The following is a 27,895-nucleotide window of genomic DNA, read 5'->3' as shown; positions in this document are numbered from 1 at the left end:
CCCTTCCAAGTTATTACCCTGTTAACAGGTTGACAGATATGTGCAAATTGTGACTCACTGCTCAATTTGGCTCCAAATTAATGTCTTTCCATGCGGGCCTCGTCTGCTCAAGTGTGGACTCGTCACCACTGTGGTGTGGCTGCTTGTTTGCCTGCACTCGAAAGGTAAAAATTAAAGTAATTTGATCTGCCACAAAGCTGAGTGTGACATATGGTGGCAGTGTGGGAGGAGAGCAAGCCGCTCCTACCTGTCCTTAGCCCCGCTCTAGAAGCAGGGTACCCACGATGCCGATGCCGCTGATGCTGCTGCCACACTCTACAAGCTCCATGCAGGCTCAAGCAGCGCCTGCCCAGTGGCTTGGGAGGCAGCATCCTAGAGGCACTACCAAAGACCACCCCCGACATACCAGCCCCCATTCTGGGCAGGAGGAAAGCCACTTTGTCTCCAGACTTCTAATCTGGTGTGGCAAGCCTCCCTGGTTTCTGTCAAGTTACTAGTGGCTCATTTGTATCTCTAAGGCTGGGTCTATTTAAAAATGAAGTGTTTTGATTTCTGCATCTAAAATCTAGACACTGTTTTCCTCAGCTAAAGGTGCAGCTGACTTTCTTTGGTCTCTTTTTGGCAAATGCATAATGTCACCTGTAACAAAGGAATCGGCATTTCCTTTATGTTAGGCCTGCGAAGAAAAGCAGTCTCCTCAGAATTCATTTCTGCTCAATGGAATTTTCAAATGAGTCTGCTGAGCCTTATCTAAGATCACAGGCAGGTGGGTGGGCAGAAGGAAACCACAGAAAACCCACCCTAGGCTGCTTAACTTTCCTGTGCCAGCAGAGATCCCTTTCCTAGGAACTCTCTTCTGCCACCACCTTCCCTTCCAAGAAAGATCCCCATGGATCCAGAATGGCCGGGGCTGCTTACTATTTGCCCACTGCAACTCTGGATGCTACAAAAGAAATCTGGACCAGGTAGCTGGTTTGGAATTCTAGGAAAGTGCAAGGTGGGGTTGGCTCCAACTTTGTGTGTGGCCCAGGATCATCACCTAACCCTCTCTTCAGGCTTGCCAGCCTGCTAAGGAATCTGACTTTCCAAGTGGTATGTTGATGGTTTCAAGGTGAAAGATGTGTCTTTGGGCTGAACTTGTGCATATTCATTGAGTTCCCTTCCAGAGCTATGATGGCTATTGATTGAGGACTATGCAGAAGACACTGCCTGCCCCTCACATTAGCATAGACTTAGCAATGACCTCCATTCACATAGGACAGAGGCTGTTTGCTTCCGCTGAGTCTGAAGAAATGGGTTGAAACCACACATATAGATTAGGACAAGGATCTGAAGATGAGCATTGCCAGCACCCGAGTTGGCATGGTTTTGTCATGCATCTTCTGCTTGTCCAGTAGACACGAGCAGTGCCACGCTGATGCCTTCCTCTCTTCCAGTCACCTCTGCAGTAGCACTTGTGCTTAGATCTCAGGATGTAGTGTGAGGCTGTGAGTCAAGGGGATCGCAGACCAGTGTTCTTACTCACTCAGGAATGACATTTTCAAAACTGCTGCGTCTTAATAGGGGGGCCTTACCTTCAGGAAATGCCTGGAGCAAGTTCAGCTTGTAATGGCAAGCCTCACATGATGGTCCTGGGGGCGGGGGGTCGCTGCTGGTATGGCACCACGGAATCTGTGAGCTACCTGAGGATTATCGGAAGCCCTGCTGCCACCTTCTCCAGGAGCACCCCAGACAGCACCACCTCTTCTCGATTGTCCCTGCTCCCACCTGCCCACTGCCTCTCCTGTGTGCCTTCCACGTGAAACCCTGAGAACTGCTTTCTGACTGCATTAGCAGAAATGTTGGGGTGCACTTGAACAGATGCCATTCTTCTGTGTGCTGTCTCTCACGAGTCCAGGTTTCTAACTGAAATTTTGTGTCGTGTGATCAAGGAACTTAGCTCTGCTTCCCCCCGAAAGTATACCTTAGCGTGTCCTTGATGTAATGGGCGTGTAATCGAATTTGCTACATCCAGTGGATGTGAAACCCATCCCAAGACCCCTTAATGGGAGTTTTGGGTCTTGGCTGGTGAATTGTACACATCCTTTGTGTCAGTGTGACTGGATAGTGAGCTGGCATGATTTTCTGTGTAGGGAGCAGAGCCAGCTCTGTGTGTGCTGTGGGCCAGCATGTTCCCAGTGAGCCTCCACTGCAGGGCAGGAGGGCTCTTGGGACCACCTGCCAGCACACTTGTCATCTGTGAGTCCTTAATAAGTGCCTGGCACCGTGCCAATTGCTTAATACCAGTGGTCTGAGTGAGTATTAAACCCTGGGAGATGCCAGCCAGCCAAGAGGTGAAAATGGAGCTTCTAGCTCGCCTGATATAGTTGACTGTTACTAAGAGAGGTTTTCAGGGAGTTTAGGAATAAAGTGGTAATAGAGACATAGAAAGCGGAGAAAATAAAAGCCAAACAGCAATCCAAGAAACAGAAAGCACAGCTATCAGGTCCGACTAAAGAAGACATGGCTGAAGCCCAGGGCTGTGCTCACAGTGGAGTCCTGTAGAGGAGACATACATATCCCAGTGCAAAGTCAGGGTGCATTCAGGGCACTCTATTTCAAATATAAAATATAATCCCTTAAAACAGAGCCCCTTTGCAAAAGGTCATGGGAGAAAAAAAGACATGTTTTCATAAAGGGCCTTGTAATCTTGTCTTCTTCAAAAGGTATCACAACACCTAAAAGTTGGGTATTAAGTATGAAATGAAGTCTTCACGCCTGTGGATTTTCAGCCTCCAACAGGACTCCAGTTCATACTTATTATGTACTTCTTTCACACCCAGGTATGTCGACGATGTGATCAGCCGCATTGACAGGATGTTTCCAGAAATGTCCATTCATTTGTCCAGACCCAATGGGACTTCAGCCATGCTTCTGGTAAGATCTGCTTGCCGGTGTGTGGGGATATGTGGAGGAGAACCTGTCTGGAAGCTCAGTGTACTATAGAGGCTGAGAAAATGACTCAGAGTGAAGTGTCAGAGCTGGGTATGGTGACATGCTGTAGCCTAGTGCTGCAGGACAGAGGCGGGAGGGGCTGGAGCCCTTGACAGACCTTGTCTGAAAAAAATAAGGTGGTGAGTGACACCTGACACCCACCTTTGACCTCCACACATGAATGCACGTGGACACACACACACACACACACACACACACACACACACACGATTCTTTGTTATAGAAGCGCTAGACACTGGAGATGAAATCCCAGTTCAGGAGTGAGGAGAATGCTTTCTTTCTTGGCATCCTTTAGAGCAGTGGTTCCCAACCTTCCTAATGCTGCAACCCTTTAACACAGTTCTTCATGTTTTGGTGACTCCAACCATAAAATTATTTTCATTGCTACTTGTTATAAATCATAATGTAAATTCTGTGTATTTTGATGGTCTTAGGTGACCCCTGTGAAATAGTCATTAGACCCCTAAAGAGGTCTCAACCCATAGGTTGGGACCCACCGCTTTAGGATAAACAACTCTGCACTCTGAAACCTTCCTTTTGAGCAAATTGCAGCCCTGGTGAGAGTTACCAAGAGAGGGAAGGCACCATAAGCTATTTGACCTCGAGTCAGGGCATGTGAAAAACCTCCCCAGCAGTGTTGGGGTACATTTTACATTTTCCCTAAGAGATTAGAATGAGCAGTTCTCAGCTATGGTATCCTGTGAAAAAGAACAAACATTGTGTTGCCTCAAGACTTCATGGACTATGAAAGTCATTTACCACCCTCATAGTTTAGGACCCTTGTCACCAACGATTTCCGATTCTGTAGTTTTTTATGGGTTTGCACTGAGCATTCTAGCCTCACAGTCCACTGACATCTGTATTTTCATAAATTGACCAAAGACGGTATGCTTTGAAGTCCAATGGGCTAGGGGTGTGTTGTGGTGTCTATGAGAAGGTTTCTGATGTCTATGTGTGATAGGTTCCTCCTGGGACACATGTTTTTTTTTGTTTTTTGTTTTTTTGGTTTTTTGAGACAGGGTTTCTCTGTGTAGCTTTGCGCCTTTCCTGGAACTCACTTGGTAGCCCAGGCTGGCCTCAAACTCACAGAGATTCGCCTGCCTCTGCCTCCCGAGTGCTGGGATTAAAGGCATGTGCCACCACCGCCCGGCTGGGACACATGTTTTTTGGTAGTATGTTGTACAAAGGATGGGCTTTGGTGGGCACTGAGGAGGCAAGGCTCTGCATGTAATCTTGTTGCCTTGGGTCCCATGTGAACTTGCCCTGCTATGGCATTTTCCTGTGCCTAACCTAATGGATCACCAGTCACCCAGATGAGCCATTCCTCACCCAGCCCCTTCATCTTGGAAAAGCTGATTGTGTGTACGTGCTTATTTTTGCCCAGTGAACGGAAGGATGTGAACTTGCTAAGTTTGCGATAATATTTCACTTGTAAATATAATGTGTATTGTAATGTATAATTTCTGAAGTCCATTTGAGCAGTTTTCTGAGACATGCTGGGATTATTTCCAGCTTTGTATTTCATATAACACGGGGAGGGGGGGGCGGGGGGGAGTCAGTCAGTCTTAATCCCCAGTCTGATTCCTAGTTCCACCAATTCCACTGATGTTGAAGCCTCCAGTTTCTGCCAAGTGAATAGAGAGAAGGTTCTTGGCTGGCTGTGCATCTACATAGGGAACAGAATTGCTGACCCAGTCAGTCCATTGACAAAAGGCAGGTTTGGGTGAACCCATTTTGCGTTCTCACTCTCTGAGGGATCACTGCCAGGCTGTTCAAAATTTGGGGTCCCACAGCTTTAGATGGCAGCCTCTCCACTATGTAGAATGTGTGGGGCAAACAGGGCAAGTTGACACTGTGAGGCTTCTGTCTTAGGCAGTTAGGTCTATTTGGCTCATCCAAAGCCAAAGCGGCTCTTCACTGTTGGTCTGGAAGCACCATGGCTTCAGGCACCTCAGAAACAGGAGCCATCACCATCCACCCAGGACATTTGACCTGGAAAAGCACACTGGGACCCTCTTCACCGTGTGGATAGTAAGCTGGGTAGCACATGTGTGCAAGCTAGGATATGGCTAGGGGCAAGTAAGTGCCTAGTAAATACCAGCTCAAACAGGAAGGATAGAAAAGCTTGGTTGACCTCAGTGGTGTGCCTTGGTTTACTGGCTAGAGTGGAGCTTTACCCTCTACTCCTACCACTGTTCTTTGGGGACTAAACTGGCTTGTTCCTGACCAGCCAGCCAGTTACTGGTGAAGTCTCCTCTGGTGTCTCTGTGAGCCTTAGGTCATCACCTACAGTCTGTACATTCTAAACCACAGCTAATGTGCCAGCTCAATTCTCAGCCTCTTGTGTGTGGCACACAGCACTCTGCTCACTGGGAGCTGTCCTGCTGCTGTGTGAGTTAGTGGCTCGTGGTATAATGAGGGCTGTTTCTGTTCTCTGAAGGGATGAGCTCAGTCATCCAAAAATAAATCTAGCTGTGTTGATATTTAGTTTCAGCTAATCTACCGCCTAACATCCCATTATTAATTTTCCTCCAACAGTCAAAATATTGTAAGAGCTTAACTGAGTCAGACTGGAGCAAGCTGCTAGCTTCTTGCATCATTTAAAACATTATCATCTCCAGTTTTTGACTGATCAACTAGGTATAAGAAAATGGAGCTTTCACTGTGATGTTTGAAATATACCCTAGTAGTTTTTAATCTTTATTTAGATGTTAATTTGACTTACAAAAACCTTAGGTTTGTGTCTCCATCTCTAAACTACATGTTTAGCCCTCCTGCCTCGATAATACAGCCTTCCTTAAGCCATTGGACACATGGTCCCATCTCACTCTGCCCTAGTTGTTTGAGGCCTTGGGAAACTTACTAGCAACTAAACTGCTACCCTGCTACCCCTTAGATTTCTTCACTGAGTTCACTAGCTCTCATACCTCAGTGGTCCTCAGAATCACTGGGCAGTTTCACAAATACACATTCCTTGCACTCTGCTCAGAAATCCTGAGTTGGTAGCTCTAGGCAGAGCCCTAGATCTCCATATCCATGTACCCCAAGAGCAGCTGGAGCTGTGGAGTACGTTTTGAGAACTACGTTAAACTCCTGGCGAGATGACAACCTGCCCACATACACCTTGAGAACCACTGCCCCGCACTCAGCACTTCTGCTCCTACAAGTGGGTCTCAGAGAAGCTTCCAGGATTGTCTGTGATAGAAAAGACAGACCCAAGTCAGACAACCGTCAGAGCTCCCTGGAAGCCCAGCCCTTTGGCGTGTCCCTGCTCTGGCATCAGGCTGATACATGAGCTGTGCTAGAGAAGCTCACCCTACCATTCAGTGAATTCTTGCTAAAGCACCAGGCAAGAAGGGGACAGACCTGAATGTTGGAGTCCCCACACTTCCAGGGCTGCTTCTACACTGCAGGGTAGAAGGTAGGAGCAGAGAGCAGCCACTGTTGACTTCTCTCTATTACAAGGACAAGGTTGAGGGCAGAAGCGGGCTGGGAATGTGGGAGAGAGTGGTGCTGTAGGCAGTGGGCAGTGTACTGGGAACTAAGACCAGACCCACAGGAAGTAAGTGAAGCAAGGTCCAAGGGAGGCAACTCAGGTAAAGAGAATCACCAGAGGATGGCTGGAGTGCAGGAAGCCAGGAAAAGACGGAAGTCAGAAAACCACCCAAGTCCAGGGACCAGGCTTGGCCTCCCAGGCTGGGATAGGGCTCAGAAGGTTGTAGAAGTTTTGTAATTTGGTTTTATCCTAATCTTTTATTGATGACATGTGCTGTTGCTGATCTAGGTATGACCCTTTCGTATCTATTTAATAATATCCAGGTGCTGGAGAAATGGCTCAGTGCTTAGTGCTTGCTGTTCTTCAAAAGGATGAGAGTTCTGTGCCCAGCACCCACATTTGGGAGCTCACAATCACCTGGAGCTCCAGCTCCAGGAGCTCTAGCACCATCTTCTGGTCTCCTCTGGTACCTACACTCATGTGCACATGTACACACACACACACACACACACACACACACACACACACACACACACTTTTTTTTTATGTTTTAAAATCTTTAGTAACATAAAGCCTGCCACAGCTATGAGCTAGCACATTATCTGTAGTGTGCAGCATGTGTGAGTTCACCCTCCCATTCCCCCATGGAAACCATACCCTCTCCCTTTGCTCATCACTCCTCAAGGGGCTTTATTTACATTGCTAAGTGTAAGTTTTCATTTTCCCATTTTTAATTCAGTGTATTTGGAAGCTATTACATGTTGTCTTTAAGGACTAATTTTTCATTCAGCCTTGTTTGTTCAGTATATTTTATTCAAATTGTTGGCTTATTCATTTTTCTGATAGGAAATACTCTGTTATTTTTCTCTCAGTGGTCATTTGATTTGTTTCTGGATTTTTATAAACAATTCTGCTCAGAGCATTCTTGGTCCTTGGTTTTTGGTCCTGATGGGCTAAATGTGCAATGGCTGGTGGTATTTTTAAGACACTTTTATTATGCTGGCATCTGAGTGGGTGGAGACCAGAGATGCTGCTACATGTGCTCTCCTGCAGTGAGCAAGCGCAGCCCACCAAACTGCAAGGTGGAGGTTGGGAAGCCTGGCTCAGGCATGCAGGTGTTCACCTTTCCATATTGCCGATGTATTTTCCAGACAGTTGCACTAATTTATACCCACCAGCAACTCTGAATACCACATTTTCACCAGACCTCTAAAGACTGAGGCCTTAATTTTAACTGTCCATCAGACGCTCCTGAAGGCCACCGATGCCATATTGAATATTATGGAAATTCTTTGTCAATGCTTTTATCACTAAAATCCCATTTTACAAGCCTTATAAGAGGAAATGGTCTTTGCCATTTCTCCACTCTTGTGTGTCTGTATTTGGAATGTGTGGGGAATGCGCGTGTGTGCACTTGTAGAAACCAGAGGTGACACTGAGTGTTTTCCTTAATTACTTCTCTACTTTATTTGAGACAGGATTGTACTATGCAACCCTGGCTACCCTCCAGCTCACAGAGATCTGCCTGCCTCTGCCTCCTGGGGGCTGGAATTAAAGGTACACAGTACCTTTAATTCTTTTTAAAAACAGGTTCTCCGAGTGAATCTGGAGCTAGACTTCCTGGCCAACAAGCCCTCAGTATCCAGCTGTTCCCCCTCACAGTGCTGGGATTGCAGATGTGGATGCACCTAGATACAGGTGTTGGGATCTGAACTAGGGTCTTCATGGTTGTACAACAAGCACTTTCTTCACACAGTACACCATCTCCCCAGTTCTTGTTTCTCCACCTTACAAAAAGACAGTTTATCAACTCCGTTCTTTTAAGGCAGCAGTTCCCAAAGTGTGATCTCAGGGTAAGAAGCTGCAGAGATCTTCCCCAGGGCCGTGAGGTCAAACTGCCTTTAAGGCAGATGGGAGGTCTCCCTCGCCTTTTCACTTCTCACCAATTCTCACTTGGAGCTCCTTGATGCTGGGGGACATTGGTATGCTGAGCTCTCGGGGCCCTGTGTTCTGGTGCTTCAGACTTGCCTCTGCTCGTTCTCATTTCTGTTGCAGTTAAGTACCAATAGCTCTGACCCATACATAGATGCAGCAACTCCTAGATATCCTCAGCCATTTTCAATAGAAAGAGCTCCTGAGACCCAAATGATGAGAACCAAAATGATTTGAGAAGAAGTGTATTACAAATATCAGAACCGCTGAGTACTGTGGTATGTGTGCTAATGAGGAGCCTGCAACCAGAGGATTGCTTGAGCCCAGGAGTTTGAGATTAGCCTGTAGAACATGGAAAGACCACAAAGACCTAAAGAGGAGGAGGAAGAGGAAGAAGAAGGAAAAAAAGAGCCTTCTTCAACAACAACAAGAGTATCAAATGATGTACCAGACCAATCTTAAAAAAGACATTCTAAAATGTTTGGGGTTTTTTTTGGTTTTTTTTTTTTTTTTTTTTTTTGGTTTTTCGAGACAGGGTTTCTCTGTAGCTTTGCGCCTTTCCTGGGACTCACTTGGTAGCCCAGGCTGGCCTCGAACTCACAGAGATCTGCCTGGCTCTGCCTCCCGAGTGCTGGGATTAAAGGCGTGCGTACCACCGCCCGGCCTAAAATGTTTGTTATAATGGTACTCTGTGGGGCGTTTACCCACCCATCCCCCACAGTTCCCCAGAGTTTTCTTGAGTGCAATCAGCAGGAAATATTAGATAGAAGGATTTATTGCAGAGATAAACAGATAGAAAATAAAGAGTAGCCTCGAGAGGGCCTGGAACCTATTCCAATGGGCCCCAACTGTCTCTGGCCCAGGGTTTTTATAGAGACGCCAAGGGGTGGAGCAAAAGACCTCCTCCCCCAGCACAGCCAAGTGCAGAGCATCTCAGACACCTGCACTCAGGCCCGTGGTCCTAATCATCCTCTATTCGGACCTGCTGGGTAAAGCCACGAGGAACCCGAGAACGGGCTCCCACAGTACTCATGATTGGAAATTTATCAGTGACTAAAACCCTTGATGTAAAATAAAAACGCAAGAACTTGGGACATCCCACCAAATAGTTATCTGTCTCTACAACCAGTTAATTCTGTAACCAAGAGAGGAGTAGAGAAAGTCGGATGCCCGGGGACTGAACAGCACTGGGCAAAGTACAACCTTGTCTGAATTTGGACTGAGACACACAGACCTCCTGTCAAATGTTGGTGGTTGGCTGGCTGTGGTCAGGGCCTCATTGCTATGAAACAAAGGAGCCAGATTAGTTTTTAGAAGTGGATTCTGAAATATGTATATTAGAAATGTCATGATATGTGAAGTTTGTTTTAATATCCCTCACCAACCACCAAAAAGGAAGGAAAGATGGGTAAAGAACAAAATTACAATCATTTTTTTTCTTACTCTCTCTTCTTTTGCTCTTAAAAATATTACAGGTGACTATGCACACCCACGTATCTTCGCATATCCTCCACACGGTATAGAAACCATGACCATATAAAGCCACAAAGCCATACCACAGATATAGCCAGAATGCCCTTCCTTCCATGCTTTTTAATTGGAAAGTAGGACCAAGCAAACGATTCCAGTGAGCTGTTGTTTGTGCCATCCCTGTCACCTTCTACAGAGTGAAAAATGGCCTCACAATGAAACATACAGTACCGCACATAAGAAAATTCTAGAGCAGTACTGATAGAAGAGAAGACGCAGGCATTGGCAGGGAAGGAGAGAAACTCTTCACAATGAAGAATCATATAAATTCTGCACTTGTCCAATTTTAGAAAATTGTGCTCATTGCAATTGTGGACAAATTTTATCCAAATATTTTTTAATGATCATTAAATTCTACTTGGCTAGGCTGCCTAAGGGTCTAGGGAAGTTGTGTACTGTTGTCTGCAACTTTCAACTGTGTCAAGGACACAAGTTGGAGCAGCAGCAGGTTATAGACAAATGGATGGGTTCGCATGGTGAAGCCTCTCAGTGTTGTGGAGCCTAGGTCATAGGTATGGAGATGTCTTCTGTAATTCTTTCAACTTCTTAGATGTTTAGAAATTTCATATTAAAATACTGATGAGATAAACCTCCCTCAGCCTCTGAGAAAACAGATGCCACAGAGCAGAAGATTAGAACACCACACTCCAACTAGCATTTGATAAGATGAAAAAAGAAACCCTTCAGTCATAGATTCAAAAGAACTGAACACTGGTTCTACTCAGAAAAATGAGAACTCAGTGGTACAAATAAAAACATATCCAAGTAAAATCTAATAACAAGCCCCCCAGGAAAAGCAGACAACCGAGAGAATAAAGAGGAGGTGACCAAAGTAGAGTTGGAGAAATGACTGGGATGGAGCATGGGCGAAGAGGCCGTGTTTGAATGTGCTTATGTCAGAGTTCTGGGAAGAGCCTCATGGAATAGAGCCAGTGTGTGGAACTAAGAAAACCCAGAAATAAAGACGAGGCCTGAATCTAAGCACTAACAGGGGCCACTGGGAACGAGGCATAGTTAACTAGGAACTACCAAGTCTAATCCAGAGTCTAGGAGTCATCATGCTTCAAAGATAAAACAATAGCTCAGAACTTCCAAGCAGTAACACAAATAACTTAAAAGCCCAAAAAGACTGGCATTATATTGCTCAAAACAGCAAATGGCTGGAGAGGTAGCTCAGCAGTTAGAACATTTTCTACTCTTACAGGGAATCTGACATCTCTGGTCTTTGTGGCACCTGCACACATACATATACACACACCCTCATGTATGCATGCGCTCGCTCGCTCGCTCTCTCTCTCTCTCTCTCTCTCTCTCTCTCTCTCTCTCATACACACACACACATACACACACACACACACACACACACACACACACACACGTGTACTCATGCAGGTTTACATGCACATAATTCAAAAATAATAAAAATAAATCTTTAAAAAAAAAACAAGGGATGATGCATCAGTTAAGGATGTTTGCTGCTCTTGTAGAGGACTTGAGTTCAGTTCTCAGAACCCACGTTGAACAGCTTACAACCACACATAACTCCAGTTCCAGTTCCAGCGCCATCTTCTGGCCTCCCCTAGGCACCTGTATGCATGTGGTGCACATACAAATGTGCAGATAAACATTCATACATTAAAATTCAAAAAAAAAAAAAGCAAGACAACAATTTTCAAAGAAGAGTCAAGGACACATGTGTCCTCTCAAGCATCGAGGCCATAGAGAAGGAGCATTCGACCACTTCAGGATTCTGCACCTGTGAGCCTATCTGGAGCGTCTGTGGGAAGTTGAGCTTTCCCAGCCAAGAGAAAGTGGACTGATCAGCCCCAGGGCATACTGAGCAAGTCACAAGCAAGGTAGCCATGAGGGTAGAGAGAGAACCTACAAGTATTGTGTTCAGTCACAGATGAGAGATGCAGATGAAATAAGTACTGATTTTTGTGTACGCCATCAGTGAGAATCAAGGATACTGTTAGATACTAAGAAAAAAAAGGCAAATTATGGCTTTCCAGTTTAGTGTTTTTATGAGATTTTTGCATGTGCAAAAGAGTGGGTCTCTGTTTCTTATACCTTTTCTTGGACTCTTTTTCTCACATTTGTTTGTTTTGTCCAACTTTGATGTGATAATTTTTGTTTTATCATATCATAATCCCTAGAAGCCTGCTTGTTTTCTAATGGGAGACAGAAAGGGAGTAGATCTGGATAAGAGGGGAGGTGGGCAGGAACTGGGAGGAACAGAGGGAGGGGAAACCATAATCAAGATATATTATGTGAGAAAAAAGTCTGTTTTCAATAATGGGGGGAAAGGCTAAAGGGATGCATAAGAAAATGGGGTCTGAAGGCTTTGCATATAGAGATACAAAGGTAAGCATGAGAACTATAGGCCTAAAGAAAATAAAGGGGTATAGCTTAGTGGTAGAGCATTTGCCTAGCATGAATGAGGTCCTGGGTTCCATCACCAGCATCAAAGAAAAAAAAGTAGGCATGGTACATACATACAGTCCTAGCATGCAGGATGAGGCGGGGACTGCAAATTTGAGGTCAGTCTGAGCTATCTATAAGACATTGTCACAAAGTATCCACACACAGAGAAATAAAGGAGAGAAAAGAGGGGAAATTGGGAGGGAATACCCAGAAACACTAAACACAATATATTAACTACGGAGTTACTGAGAACACATGTATCAGTCACATCAATAACTGTGAATTAATAATACACATGCTAACAGGCTTTTCCAAAGGTGCCACTAAAGCTCAAGGGGAAAGAAGTACACATAAAAGAATAGGATCAGTTCCTAAGGGAGATGCTTGGAGAGTAAGGTCTGTGTTCCTTAAGACACATCTAGAAGTCTCTAGGGGTCAAAAAAACACAGTCCCGGCTTGCAGATAGGCAACCAGACTAGAAGACTGAAATAGAACAGAACGGATGTGGAAACCAAGCAAATGGTCAGGTGGCATCTCTAGTCAGTGGGCCGCAGTCACAGGAAGAAAAGTAGCTTCAGATAAAGGAACAAACAAACAATCCTAGCAAACCAAGACCGCTGGCAAGCTGGGGAGTATATGCAGCAAGTGTCCTCCGTGCAGAGATAAGTTTCTGAGCTCATTTGCTAATTTTAAAAACAAAGTGGGAAGTATTAAAAGGGGATCTGAAATGAAGAGACCATTAGCACACTTGGTATTTAAATAGATGAGAAAATGTCCAACCTCATCCCTGGATGCAGAGTAAAACTACATTGAGGTCTGTCTCCTACCTGCCAGATGAGCAGAACTGAAAAAGCCACCCTATGGTCTGCTGCGAAGGCAAGGGAACAGGCCTCTTGTCACTGCTGATGGTGACATGGGCCACCTATAGGAAGGACCTTCCCAGTGTCTACAGTGTCTGAAAAACTGCGTTTGCCTTTGACCAGCAGGACTTACACTAGGAGGTGGCCCTGACGACCCCTTTCAGCAATATGGAAGCACGTGTGCGCAGCTGTTCATTACGGCTTGTTTGTAACGGCAGGATCTTAGGATAACCCACACGCTCAGAGGACGATGACTGAGGAGATCGTGAAACAGCCACACAATAGAGCTACACTACTTCTGTTTTCATCTTTGAAAGATGAGAGAAAGACCTGTGACCTATGTGAAGTGACTTCCAGGGCATACTGCTATTTAAAGAGAAAAGCAAATGCTTTTTTCAATTCAGCCCTTCTTTGTAAGGAGAAAGCAGACATCCATTATGTGTCCATTTTTAAGGGGAAGACACATGGAGGGTTAGACCTGAAACGGAGCAGTCTGTTTAGGAGGCAGTTGAGAGGTGTGTTAAGTATGAGGGCTGGAAATGGGTGCGACAGATACACAATGAGTTGGGCAGAGTGACTCGGGGGCTTCTGGGATTAAGTCCAAACTAGGCTGTGTTTATCTTTTTTATTTTTGTTTTTAACCAAAAAGAATGAAAACGGGATTAAAGAAAGCTAAGGATATTTCAGTCAAATAATGTGTTTACTCCTTGAAGGGCAGAGAAGAAAGTAGAGAAGGAACTTTAGAACCTTTGAACTTGGGGTTTTGACCCAACCTTCTGTTTGAGTGCCGTAATAGCTGTGAACTAAACCGTACAGTGTAGTTGGTGGATGGCTTTGCAGAAGTTGGGGTTGGTATGTCTAGAGCTCTGTGTACTCAGGATGGAGCACATACAGAGACAGGAGGCCATAGAAGCCAAGCTCCTGTAGAAGGGAAGCTGCCAATGTGGAAAGAAAGCCACAATAAATGCTTGGTGTCACATGGCAACTGGGAATGTTAGCATAAACAGAAATGCTGGTGTGTCCATGTATGCATGCAGGCAGGTGTGACCCAACCCTGCCTGCAGAGGTCTAAACGAGAGCCCAAATACAATGAGCAACTCCCTCATCCACATCTTGGTCTCTAAACGCCAGTCTTGCTAGCAGGAATCCCTTGAGTAAGCAGCTGAAGACAGTACAAGATGAGCCTGGGGCCTCGCTATACCAAAAAGTAGGGGAAATCCCCAAGAATGATGGGACATAGAGTGTCACTGGGCATACATATCATTTTGAAGAGGCCCTCACTAGCCACACCTGGGACTGCAGGCTACCAAAATAATGACATCATCCATCATAGCCCACAGAGTACAGTCCTCATCTGTGAGTCTGCCTGAGTATTGAGAGGCATCAGTGCAGCTCCACGGTAGCTGTGGGAAAGAGAGCTTAAAGTTGGGGGGCGTGGGGAGTTGGACTACCATCTTAGTAAGTCTTCAGACACTTGTCATTGCTGTGAGTGCAGGCTCCTTGCCTGCTCCACTGCTCTTAGCCAGAGAGGAACTGAGGACTGAGCAAATTTAAAAAAATGGGACTTAAAAAGGGACCGTGACCCCAGGAAGCTTTGTGGGTGCCTGTAATTTCTGAAGTCTCTGAGCTAAAATCTGTTCCATGCTTCTGTGGGGATATGCACTCATACCATAGTGAACTGTTTCAAAGGCTGGTGACTTTGGGTTCTGTGGAGATGACAGTGTTCTATGCAGGTATTTCATGGGCATCACCTACTCCTGTTCTGAAATGGCCATTCCGACCTCAGAGTTCTCATTTGAGCTCTGAGCTCCTAAGGGGTGAGGACTTGGCTTCACTATGAGATGATGTCCTGTGAGCCTTTCTGGAGGAGAGGGCAAGACTTTTCATTAGAAAGGGCAACTCATTCCCAGGGAAAGTTCTGGAGCTGGGTCGTCTCCAGAATTTCTGGCACCTCCCAGAACAGCTCCCATTTCCTCCCTCTTCTTTCTGTTCATCTCTTTGAACATCCATGCTTCCGTTGGTTGACTTTCAAGGGGCTTACAGATCGGGCAGTGTGGATTATGTACTCCAACATGGCAGCCGTGGGGAAGATGCAGAGCGAGCTGGTGGTTGGGAAGTAGAGGCTGTCAACTGTCTCATCCCTGGTTGGCAGCATAAAGAAAGCGTCATGAACATTGGAGCTCCTGCCTCTGACGCCAAGTCAAATTCTGGCAGGGATCAAATGGTTTGGGTTTGGGCTTGTTTTCTGATTTCTTTGAGTACTTTATACTTTTTCTTAGTTCCCCAAAAACTGTTCAGTAAGTATCCATTGTATCTCTAGCTTCTTTAATTAGTTACAGGGCAACCCTCTACAGACAAGGTATGTACCTGTATCCTTGTACAGATTAGCAGCAACTGAGTTCACCCTAAAACCCCCTCAAAATACTGACTCTGAATTGATGACAGCCGAGGTAAGCAGCCCAGGTTGTCTCCTTTGCCCCAAAGGCTGACCTCTTTGCCAGCAGTCAACAGCCCCAGCGTTCCCAGTGATGCCCTTTTAAACCCCACAGCTCCATCTATGTGTTTCAGTTGCTGTGTCCCGAGGATTCCACCTCCCCAACAGGTCTGCCTCCCTAGGCTGGCATCTGTAGCAGTGAATTTAAATGTTGGAGAAGGCAATTCCAACACCAAGGGAATAGTGGTGGATGTTACTCTCTAAGTATTTGTGTATATTATGTGAGATTGATGTGTGGTAGAAACAGCTAGCGTTGGCCTTTCTGAGGCAAGGTGAAGCTGTGTGTTCCCCATTCAGAAAAGTGCCTTCTTGGCCTTAACTCTGTGTGTGTTTTTCTCGGGCTGTCTAGTTTGATTTATTCTGTAGTAAATGTTGGGCCTGTTTTCAAGCCAGATAACTTATCTTACACTCTGCCCCCAATTTGGCCTTATTCTGTTCCAGGCTGTCCCCTTGTCCTGTAACAAATGTCTATTGATCAGCGTCTGAGAGCTAGCCCGGCCCCTCCTCTCCTGCAGCCCGTCACCGGGCAGGCACCACATGCACACTGCTCCCCACAGCTGCCTGTCCCTCCTCGGGCATCTCCTCAGCACTCTGCTGGCTTTGACTGTGCTTACTTCTGTCCCCAGACACTTGCCTCTGCTTTTCCTTTGTCTCCTGGTTTCCTTTTCTCTAGATACAGCTCTCCACCTTCGACTGGAGTGATCACTCCACAGTCTCTGTCTGGTGTACAAGAGAAAGCCTCCTCCTTAGTGATGCTGGTGTGGTTAGGATAGCTTGGCCTCAGTTTACCTTTTCAAGCTCGTCTCCTCCCCTTCTCCCTCCTGCCTGGCCATGCTCAGAGCTCTCCACTGTTGCTCATTGCCATCTTGAATGAGACAATCCTTCCTGGTATGAAGCAGGCCAGTGTCTTGCAGGACATTCAGCATCCTTCGCTCCAACCTGCTGAATGCCAAGAGCTCCTTGCATTTATTGCAACAAGCAGCATTCCTTCTTCTCCTGGCAGCTTGGGAACTCTGTACCTGCCTGCTTCTGTTCTTGTGCCTGCTGTTTCCTCTGCCTGTGGCCTCCTTGCCCACCTGCCCCCTGGCAGAGCCACTCTGTATTCTTTAAGATGGGGCTGTGCTACCTACCACCTTTCATGATGCTTACATTTACCTTTTGCTTGGATAGTCCCTCCCTCCTCTGTGCTCCTCTAGCCCTTCATACACCTGCATTGATAGAATGTACTGTGTACAGAAGAGGCACGAACTGGTCTTAAAGAGTTGTCCTGCTTTAAAGCACCGTTTGACAGTATCTGCAATCTGAGGTACCACTGTGCACATCCTTTATGACAATCCTAAAGAGGAAGGGCTGAGATCTGCCTGTGAGCATCTGTTGTGTTCCTTATCTGTAGTTAGCCTTCCATAATAGCCCTTGCTACTGATCCCAGGACCTTTACAAAGAAGGGTTCTCAAGGGACATCCTTCCACAGCACAAAGAAACAACCTGAACTATTGTTGTTGGTCTTGTTAGAAAGCAACAGTATTGAGCGGTAGGCAGTCTGGACCCTCAGAGTTTGTATTTGACCCAATGGAGCCTTGTCGTTCAACATCCACTGTGTCTATAATACGCTGCAAAGAATGCCTCATTTTTCCAGAGACACAACTTCATCAGAAGAGCTGTTAGCATGGGAGTCCAGGCTGTTCTTTAGATGATTGGGTGTCTTGATTCAGATTTATACACAGCAATTGAATCTCATTAGCCCAAATTCACACTGCATAGACCAAGCATGTAAATAGTTGAGACCTTCCAGGGCTGTATTAAATCTTCAGCCCATTTTGAAGTGGTGCATCTTGGCAGTTTACTTTATTCCTTAATCCCAGTCAACACATATGGTTTTTCCTTCCATTAATCTTCTCATTGGATCCACAGAATGAGATAGCGTTTGTTCGGTTTCAACCCTAGTGCTGTGCATAGTCCAGCTATTGACAGCTGGATTAAAGGATGAGCATGAGTCTGTACCAGGATGGCCTGTGGCCTTGTGACTATATTATGTGGGACTTTAGTTAGAATTAGTTGCACTAGTTGTGCTGTCTGTAGTCAGAAGCAGTCCTACCCACAGCCCTGAGGGTGGGAACTGTAGTACACACAAGCTCTGGAGAACCACTCCACCTGAGCAGGTGCCTGCTCGGCCCTCTCTGGGCGTATACCTGTGACTACTTGCTGACTGTATTCTGTAGTGGAAGTTTTCCTGTGTCCCACCCAGTCCTGCAGCTGCTCAGACCCAAATAAACACACAGAGGCTTGTATCAGTTACGAATTGCATGGCCATGGCCTATGGCTCATTATAACTAAACTCAACCCATTTCTGTTCATCTATATGTCGCCATATGTTCCATGGCTTTACCTGTGTGCCATGACATGCTGCTCCTTGGACAGTGGGATGGCAACTCTTCTGCCTCTGCCTTTCTTCTTCCTGTCTCTCTCCTAGATTTCCCTCCTGCCTCTAAGCACCTTGCCATAGGCCAAACAGCTTTATTTATCAACCAATCAGAGCAACGCATATTCATAGCATACAGAAAGACATCCACAGCAGTATTCGCATTAGTGCTTCTGTGAGATGGAGCTAAGAGCAGTCCTGCCTCTTGGGGCTGGTGTGCCCAGAACATGAGCCAGCTGTGGGAAGCAGGGGTACCTACTGAAGATCTTGGCATTCCATACTCTTCGTTTCTGCACATATTTACCACATCACTGTGATCCCAAACACAGTTCAGAGACACTTCCTTTGTAAACAGTACACCTTCCCAGATGCTGCATGGACATGTTCATTTTCCAACAGTAGCCCAGTGGCAGCTGCCATCTTTTCTTCCCTGGCTTTTGCAGTCTCATTCCTTCTGGATTCTTGCCTCAGCCCTGTTGGTCCTCTGCACTGCCCCTGGAGTGGTACTTATGAACTGTTGTTCTTCTGTCCAGAGACACCCTGACTTCCTACTGTGTGGGGAGGAAGGCTCTCCTTCCAAAACCACCTGGTTTGTCCCTCCCCATGTTGCCGGTTCCTGGACACATAGTCAGTATCTTGAATGCGATGACTACGTCTGAGAGGGTAGCAATGGTTGGTTCCATTGTCACTGCAGGGTACCCTCCAGGCATATCTGAAGTGAAAGAAAATGTGCTCTTTTACAGTGGATCCCACACCAGACCTCAGAGGTGTGCACTTCCCAGGAGGGAGAGAACTTGCCTCAGCCCCTCCCAGAACACAAGCCTGGGCCACTCCGACTGCCAGCATGTGCTGTCCGCTGTGCCATGTGGTGCTCATCTTTGTGATGATCCTGTGACAGGAGCCAAGGATCTCGGTCTTTGAAGTGTTACCATGTTGTTCTGCTCTTCACTGTCACAGCTCTGAATGATCGGTTTCCATGGGCACATGGCAGTCACAAAAGACCAAGGAGGGCCAGCATTTTGTCGCTGCCTTTCTACTCCCATCCTTGAGCATAGCTTCCCACAACACCCCCAGTTGGAAGCCCACCCCAAGAAGCAAGTTCTTTTTTATTTTCAGTCGTTTTATCATATACTCACTGTAGAAGGGAATGCATTTTATTCTGACATTTTCAGGCATATGTGTGGTGTACGTTGATCATGTTCATCACCCCCTCCCACCCGGTTCTATCTTGTTCTTGCTGTATTTACAAGTTCAGAACTGTGCGTGCTTGGGAAGGAGCTTCTGGTGAGAGTCTCCAAATGGACAAAGGAAGACAGTGCTCCAGGGAGAAAGTCGAGCCACTGTTAAGTTCAGCAGCAGCTGATGTGGGCACCATGCCCATTCAGAGAACCCTACTTGGTTCTTGGTAGTGCCAGAGACGGGACTCGGGGCTGACTCCCTCACACTCTCCAGAGAAGATCTTCAGATTGCCTTGGGTGCTGCTTGGCTTGACTTTGGTGTTTTCTTTAGTTTCTGCATTGTAAGGATAGAACCTGACCTCAGGCATTCTAGGCAAGTACTCCCCCACTGGCCAAAAGCATCAGCTTCACTCCAGAACTACTGGGATAAGCACCCCACTGCTCTGTAGTAAGCACAGGTCCTCAGACACCCCATAGCCAGCTCATCTGGGAAGAGGTGAGCAGACAGACCATGGAAGCAGAAACAGGAGGGCAAACTGAGCTCACTTCCCACCCTGGAAGACTGGGCCCCACCCTGAGTATCCTCTGATGCTTCCTACCGTCCACAAGCCTGGACTCCGTCTGGCCCTTTAACGGCAGCCCTCAGCAGAAGATGTCAGCACAGTTTTATAAATGAGAAACTGCAAGGGAAGAGGTTCCACAACAGATGCAAGGTCATGTCCAGTACAGACCAAACTTGGAGCGCGCTCCTTGAAACGTCAGAGCCCTGGGCTCCTCTGTCATCCTCTGACATTATCTGTAAAAAGTTACATGCGTTCAAAGACATACAAAAAGCTCCTAAAACGTGTGGGTTACTGGGGGAAATGTGTTGAAGCGAGTTGAGTTTTTTAAAGCTTTTTAAAAGAGTGATAGTTTTGATAAAATTTAATTTTGGTAGAAAATGCTTTCTGAAAATACTTGAGATGTTCCCAGTTCTATTTTCTCCATGCACACAGGCTTTATCAAATGATTGTTTTGTTGATAAATTTAGTGTTCAGTTGGGACTTACATGTAGACTGTACCTACCCTCAAAGGGAAAGAGGATTTTATAGTTTCCATTCATTCTCATTAAAATCAGAACATTTGCATCTTAGCTTTTACATCTAGTTCCAGGAATTTTAAGTAGTCTGATTGTATGGAAGTGGGTCGTATTAATTGCAAATGGGTTCGACATCTGCTTGCTAACATGGAGGGCTTTTTTTTTTTTTTTAAAGCCCGGTTTTGTTTTTATATACGATCTACCAGAGTGATTAGGGGAGAGCTACTGCGGGTGCTGTTAGAAAGCTGGGTTCTCGGAGGCTTAGGATGCACCCATAAAAATGAATTTAAGAGTGAGGCTCTGAAAGTTCTTGAACTGGGAGCGATTAGACATCTGAGAGTTGATAGGTTTTTATCCACAGTCTGTTAGGAAGCTGTCTTCTGTCCTTGGTTCCTCCGTTAGTCAGCTACTCAGGCCAAGGTTATGGGTCCCTGACCCTGGAGTAAGCATGGGGGCGCACTGCCCAGTTCTAGCTGCATGGGGTCTGGTGGGACCCTGGCAACTCACTTACAGGCAAGTTACTTCTTCCTGATGCTAGTGTAGTGGTGATGCCCACAGTGGGTCTCAGCCCATTCTCTAAGGAAGCCAGTGTGTACAGGACTGTACCCTGAGGCACTCACCAGCTAAACAGCTCAACTGTTTGCTTAGCTGCAGTTCTTTTCAGAACTGGCCTGCACACATGGACTCTTCATAAGAAGAATGGTTTGTATACCACTTCACTTGCCCTGGGCCAGACTGACTTACAGCAGGGGCTCTGCCTGGGCCAGTCTCACTACAGACCTTCTTTATGGAGTATGCTCTGGGCATTATTGTCTTGAAGAACTCCTCTGCTTACTTTAACATTAGTAACTAGAGCATTTTATTGTCCTGGATCAGAAAATGACTGAAAGTAGAAAGTACATGGCTTAGAACTTGCTCCCCTGCACACACACACCTTGGTTCTTCTGGACTGTTTTTTGTTTGATTGGTTTTGTTTAGGTGTTTTTGTTTTGTGTTTGGTTTGGTTTGGTTTTTTAACTGCCAGTTTGGGGAGAAAAGCTAGGACTAAGCCTTTACATGCCTCCTCTATATGACAAAGTCAGGGAGATAGTGAGTGACTAGCCAAGATTAGGGAAGGAGCAGAAAAATATGGAAAGGAAGATACGCCTCCTAGAGTGGTTGACATTTTCCCTGTGGTACTTTCCTGACCCTACCACAGTGCCTGTGCCTAGGAGAGTATAGTTGGCATTTGCTGCATTAAACTGTTGATGCTCTGAGGTCTTTGCTGGACGATTCTAACACTGTACCATGGGATTCTAGTTAGCCACCCAGTGTATGTGGCCTTTCACTCCTAGAATCAAGGATGGAACATGAGATGTTTCTTTTTCCTTTATGTCCTTCTCATGCATGGCTATCTGCTGCCCTGTTTGCAAAGGAAATAGTTCTAGGAGTTAGTGTTGAAGAGCAGGACGGGATTTGAACCAGTGGCTCTAAACACTTACTCTCTCTGTCTTAGAAAGTTGACAGGTGTTAGGTTGGCTGCACAGAACTGAGCAAAGCCAGTTGGTGCACAAAGGGCAAGGCTGCCTTAGAACCTGTGTCCTTGACCTCATTAGCATCAGGCACCTGAAGTAGCAAGTTCTGGTAGTTGCAGGAGGTCTGTATCTTCTTACTGAAATCCTCCTTCCAGTGTGCCATGGCTGTATTCCCCAGTTAATCCCTCTTCCCGCAAACTGAGGCTTGTTACCCAAAGGAAGGATCCCTGGCTAACCCTTACTACGGGGAAATCATTTAGAGCACTTAATTTGGGCTGACTCTTTATCGGTGCACTATTGCAATTAAGTTAGATTAATGAAAGGTAAATTCCAGTCTATACGTGAAAAAAAAATCTCTTGTAAAGATCCTAATTAGAGTGTGTGTTTATTTAGCCTCTCGTGCTTTAATTGCATCCGTCTTGCTATTTACAAACAGGCATCATTAAAGAGTAATGAGTGTGTGAAGAGCATTAATACTAGCGGCAGATGGGGGGGGTGCGATGGAAGTCTGCTGGTGGGTATGATTTTCATGTGAAGGAGATGCGGAGTGATGCTGGCGGGGAGGGGTGGGGCAGAGCAGGCCTTATGCAAGGCAGCAGCTTGTCCTTCGCTGCAGCGCGCTGGCTGCTTTTAATTTGCTGCAGCAGTGTAATCTGTAGAGGGAAACAGACACCCCACACAGTCGTCTGCACCTTAGCCAGCCATGCCAGGTGGGAGCATCGCCGTCCATCACACCCCCCCACACACACACACACACACACCCAGCCCTGGCCACTGGGCCTGCGCTGTGGGACATCTGCCCTTCAAGCACAGAGGTACCTGGGGGCTGGAAAAGCCATGCAAGGTGTGGGGCTTTCCTCACATTACACAGCTCTGGGCCCTTTAGCAGCCTTTCAGAAAATTCAAACGTGCAGTAAAGTGAGAAATAAGCTTCTGGTGTTTCCTTGGCACCTCTAATATCACATCTCAGTCTTACATAACTTCGTTGTTCTTGGAGGCAGACTTGGCTCCGTCTCCCTTAGGTGGATGCTTAGTCACTCGTGTCCCACCCCCACCTGACGTAAGTGTAGAAAAGTGAGGCTCCCAGTGGAAAAGAGAGGAACAGATGTGAACAACAGAGCCCAGTGATGATCCACCCGCTACATCACATCTCTAATTCTTGGTATCCCTTTTATTCTGAGACTTGGGGTATAACTCAGTAGTGGGGTGCACGTTAGGACGTGGCTTTAAACTTCTGCACCAAAAAAAAAAAAGTAAATATCTTCCATTATTCAGGCTCCAGGACTGGGAATGTAGCTCATTCCAGAATACTTGCCTAGCATGTGCGAAGACCTGGTTTTGATGCCCAGGACTGACAAATGAAAACACCAAGAACCAGGTTTAAAATCCAGGTACAAAAATGGCAGCTCAAAGAGATCCCTGGTAGCATAATGTTTATAGGAATACACAAAAAGCTAAAATGCAATGCCTCAGTTTCCCCGCGTCCAGCTTAGTGAACACAGTTCTGGAACTGTGTTCTATATAAATGCAAAGTGTTAGTGTTGGAACTAGAGTGGAGCTTAGATTTCTCCAGGGAGGCCTGGGTGAGTTGAAGTCCAAGGTTTAATTTATTTTAAATCAGGTTATAGGAACTCACAGTTTTCAGTACATTTTGTGTTTATCTTTAAACAAACTCAGCTTAATTTTAGGCCACCCTAAACAGAAGTAAAATGTTTTTATTCAAACTACCACATATATTTAAGGGCACAGATAACTGCATTATCCAACCCAGAAGGGCCCAGGTTAGGCTGTGGACATGTCTCTTTTGTAGTTGTTAACTTACTGCTGTTCCCATTTTCAGCTCACACAACTGTGGGGCATTTTTTCCATTCATATTAATTGGATTTTAAAGTGACCTTGTCCATGTATTGATTTGAATTAAAATTTTCTACATCAAGGTCAAGTTGGCGTACATCCTACAGACAAATATTAAAACACCAAGTGCTGCCTAACATGGTATTGACAGAAAAAAAATGGAAATTTAACAAAGCCAGGTTTACCCCAGAGGGTACTGTCATACCATTCTAAGTGGATTGGCAGGTCTACATGAAGACCACCATCACCTGGTCCACAACATCATGGGGGGGGGGGGGGGGGCACTCCTCCTTTAAGGAAAGAGCATCTTTGTTACAGACTGGCTTTAAGGTGAGCCTTCAGCTCCATGAAGGCCCCCGAGGAAAGAGGGCCTGTTGGGATCCTTTAAGCAGTGTGGGAGTACCCCTAGCCCTTTGTCATGAGTCCAGTCTCAGAGCTGCCCCCTCAACATACTTCTCTTTGCCATTTCAAAAGTAGCTCAGACTTTATACAGGGAATCGATCCTTTCCCTGTTTTTTCCATCTCAGTAAATGCCCAAGACCATTCAATTGTCTGGCGCTCAACCTGAAGATTTGGAAGATCCCACACTCCTCTTTTTCCCCCATATTCAGTCTAATGGCAAAGTATATCAGTTATTTGGTGGGGTGTGTACGTGCATGCATGCATGCGTGCGTGCATGCATGTGGAGGTTAAATGTTGGCATCAGATGTCTTTCTTACTCACTTTCTGCCTTATACCTTGAAACAGGGTGTTTTATTTCTCTCCAGAGCTCCCCAATTCAGCTAGTCTCACTAGACAGCTTGCTTCAAAGGTCCCCTCTCTTGTGCTGGGATTACAGGTTGGCATTTATGTGGGTGCTGGAGATCCAGACTCTGGTCCCTGTGTTTGCATGGCAGTCACTCCATCCACTGAGCCATTGCCCCAGCCCCAAATCATGTCAGTCCGTGGCATCGCCCCATCCCTACACTGGTGCTACTTGAAGCTGCCCTCTTCCCTGTTCATGGTCTCTTCGTTTGCTTCCGTGATCCCTCCATGAAGCAGATATTGTGTAACAGTACACTACAGACATGTCACTCTTCTGCCTAGCCCTGCAAGGCATCCCTTGTCACTCAGAAGTCAACTCCCATTAGGCAGGTGGATCTCTGTGAATTCAAGGCCAGCGTGGTCTAGAAAGCAAGTTCCAGGACAGCCAGAGCTATTAACACAGAGAAACCCTGTCTGGGGGATGGGGGGCGGGGGAAGGCAGGCAGGCTCCCCATCAGAGCCTCAGAGACCCTGTCTGACCCAGGCTGCCCCCCACGCCCGAGTGTTTGCACCTGCTCCTCTCTTGCTCTGCCCTGCACTTGGCTAGGGCTGCCTTGGTCTTCGGAAGCTTCAATGAAACTTGAGCCCACCCTTTCCCCTAGCCTTCCCGTCTTCTGACAGCAATTTTCCCCACCGCCCTCCCCTCCAGGAATGTCCAAGCACAGGAGTCGGCATCTCTTGCTCACCTTCCTAATAACTATCTGAGTGTACAGTGCAGGCCGCTAATATGTCACCGTCTCACTCATGCCATTTTCCACACGTCATCTTTTCCTGCACATGCCCTTTAAGCTGTCGCTGTTTTGTTCATTTCCTTCAAAACAGCAGTGGCTCTTCATCTCTTACCTGCCTGTCGCCTGCCACTAGACCACTAGCTCCATGAACTGTCTGTCTCACTTACCTCTCTAAGTGCTAATGCCTGGCCTGCACATAATACATATTAACACATAGATGGAGGAAGGAACGCAAAGGGCAAGAAGACATTTGGTAGTTCTGGGCTGTGTCATCTGCCTGCCTGTCTCTCCAGCCTCCTTTCCCCATCCCTTCTCTCCTCTCTTTCAACCCTCATAGTATTTTCCTTTCTCCTTTCAACTCCGTGTTTTCCTGTCTTCTGCTGCAAAGAGGCAAATTATCAGGCCTAACCAGGATGTGCTCCAGCCCAGCCTTCCCTACCAGGCCACTGTGTTCCCTTGATCCCATTGCTACATCTAGTCCATCAGGTTCTCCACACAGAGTACCTTGGGAAGGGGCCTCATGCCTGACAGTCATGCTCTTCAGATACAGGCATGTGCCGTGGAAGGTTGCTTTCAAGGCTGTCCGCAGCGCCCATTGTTTTTAGTGTGGTTGGCAATCATTGACTGATTCCTCATCAGCTAGCCCGTGTCCATCCTCACTCCTTCTGGAAGGGCTCTATACATGTATATATCTAAAACTTAAAGTCAGCTGGATTTGATTTTGATGACCCCTCACAGCACAAGGGAAGCCTGAAGGGGAATGAACCCATGAGAAGCATGATACACCCTCTTCTTTCTTTAGATTTCTGTCATTGAGAGGAAGACAAATAGGATTGTGAGGAATTTTATGTCTGTAATGCAAAGTGGACAGTGATTTTGTAACTCTCTGTTATGAGCCTTTCTGTGAAATTTGCCAAGTAGCTAGGTCTCCTGTGTTAAAATCCCCCTGCAATCAGTGCAGCTTTGGATTTTCTAGAGAGGCAAGAGTTAAGGAAAGTTTAGAGTGCTCAAACTGCTAATGTTGATGGTTCCTTAGCAAATGACTCCAGTTTACCTATCAATGGACTAAGCCACCTAATGAGAAATAAACTTTATTAGGCGGAGTATTTAGTAATTATTCAAAATAATGGCAACAGTAATATCACAATTGCCAGCATGTAGTGAGCTAAGGGCGTGGTTCTGGGGGACAGTAGCACCAACTGTGCATCCTCACAGAGGCCCTACCTTGAAGAGGAGGCCAGGGTTCCCTGGGTGGCTTCTCCCAGGCCATACCATTCTGTTGGTGGCAGAACGGTATCTGAACTGCATAGCTCCTGTGTCTTTACCCTGTGTCTTGGGGCTGGCAGGGATGACCCGACAAAAGTCCAGCTGACTCCTTGCCTTACGCTTAGCAGTCCTAGCCACCTTGTTCTGGACGGGCTCTATAGAGCAAGAGGTAGCTCCTGCCAACGGGCTAAAGAAGTGGGGTGCTTTCCAAGGAGGGTAACTTGCCTAGCCACGCTGCCAGTGGGGCAGAGCCAGGGTCTGCACAGGGGTCTACGGGAACACCACTCTGTCCTGTTAGGCAGACTCATTTTACCTGCCGAGTTTCTGTGGTCCTTCCTTATCGACAGGAGAACTAGAAACCACCACCCTTGCGGCTCTTTGACTTGTCTCTCAAACCTAGTTTCCTGGTGGGAGTCTCTTCGCAGTTTGAGTTTTCCTTTCTTAGTTTGCCCTTCCTGTATGACATGGTGCTGCACCATCGGAGGCGTACCTGAGGCCTTCTCTTGCACATACCTTGAATATGGAGAGACCTGGCTTTTTTCTGTGTGGTCCTCAGTGTGCCCTGATGGTTCCCTAATCACAGCCCCACATTCCCTGTCCTCAGAGTACGGCAGACAGTCCATGCTCTTGACCCCATCCTCGCCAGGCCTTGAGCCTCTCCGAGTCAGCCTGGCTCAGATGTTTGTGTCTCCAGGCAGCCCACTGTTTCCTAGAAAGAAGCAGCCGCCAGAACTCTGCGTCCGTCCTCACACCCTTCGCTGCTGCAGCTTCCGAGGCTGCTGTTTGGAGGACGGTTCTGCCCAGCATGACTCTAGCAGGGCTGCACATACCCAGCAGCTGTGTGGAATCCAGAAGGCTGGCTTTTTTAAATGCACTAAAATTAGACGAAGCAGGTACATTATTAGCGTCTTATCACAGCGTTGGGAGTGTGCACAAAGCCATAGGTGAGGGAAGCCGGAGTCCTAGGGAGTGGGATTTAGAGCTACTTAGCACAGTGCCAGAGAAGATTGCTGGGAGGCCGGAGGGTCAGGTGACTCCTGTCTCTGTGGTCACTGTTGCTGGCATTTGGATTCCTGGGCCAGGCAAGATACGGGGAAACAGCAAGAGGTAGCTCCTGGCCTTGCACAGAGAAACAGCGACCTTGGACTCAAATCTCCAGCTTTCTTCTGTTAAAAATGGAAATGAGACAGCTGGCTGGGCTGCCTCCTGGGTTCTTAGAGGAGTACACTGCAGCCATGCAAGCATACCCCATCCTTAGATAAAGAGGTGAGTGTGTTATTCAAAGAGAAGGCCCCAAGAAGCTGTGCGAAGCCTGGGTGCC

At 46.6% G+C, this 27,895-nt stretch overlaps 1 protein-coding gene across 1 annotated transcript in view; it reads left to right on the top strand.

The window, feature by feature from the left end:
* Med27 (mediator complex subunit 27) overlaps nt 1-27,895 on the top strand; it is a 179,386-nt gene that overhangs the window by 118,761 nt on the left and 32,730 nt on the right. Inside the window, exon 4 of the mRNA XM_028883306.2 lies at nt 2,823-2,916. Within this exon, the coding sequence (XP_028739139.1) occupies nt 2,823-2,916 (94 nt within the window). The remainder of the gene's footprint in view (nt 1-2,822; nt 2,917-27,895) is intronic.

The sequence above is a fragment of the Peromyscus leucopus genome, chromosome 4, assembly GCF_004664715.2.
Source record: "Peromyscus leucopus breed LL Stock chromosome 4, UCI_PerLeu_2.1, whole genome shotgun sequence".
NCBI classification, from domain to species: domain Eukaryota; kingdom Metazoa; phylum Chordata; class Mammalia; order Rodentia; family Cricetidae; genus Peromyscus; species Peromyscus leucopus.
Note: the sequence above shows the minus strand (reverse complement) of the source record. Positions and strands in the feature narration are given on the sequence as shown.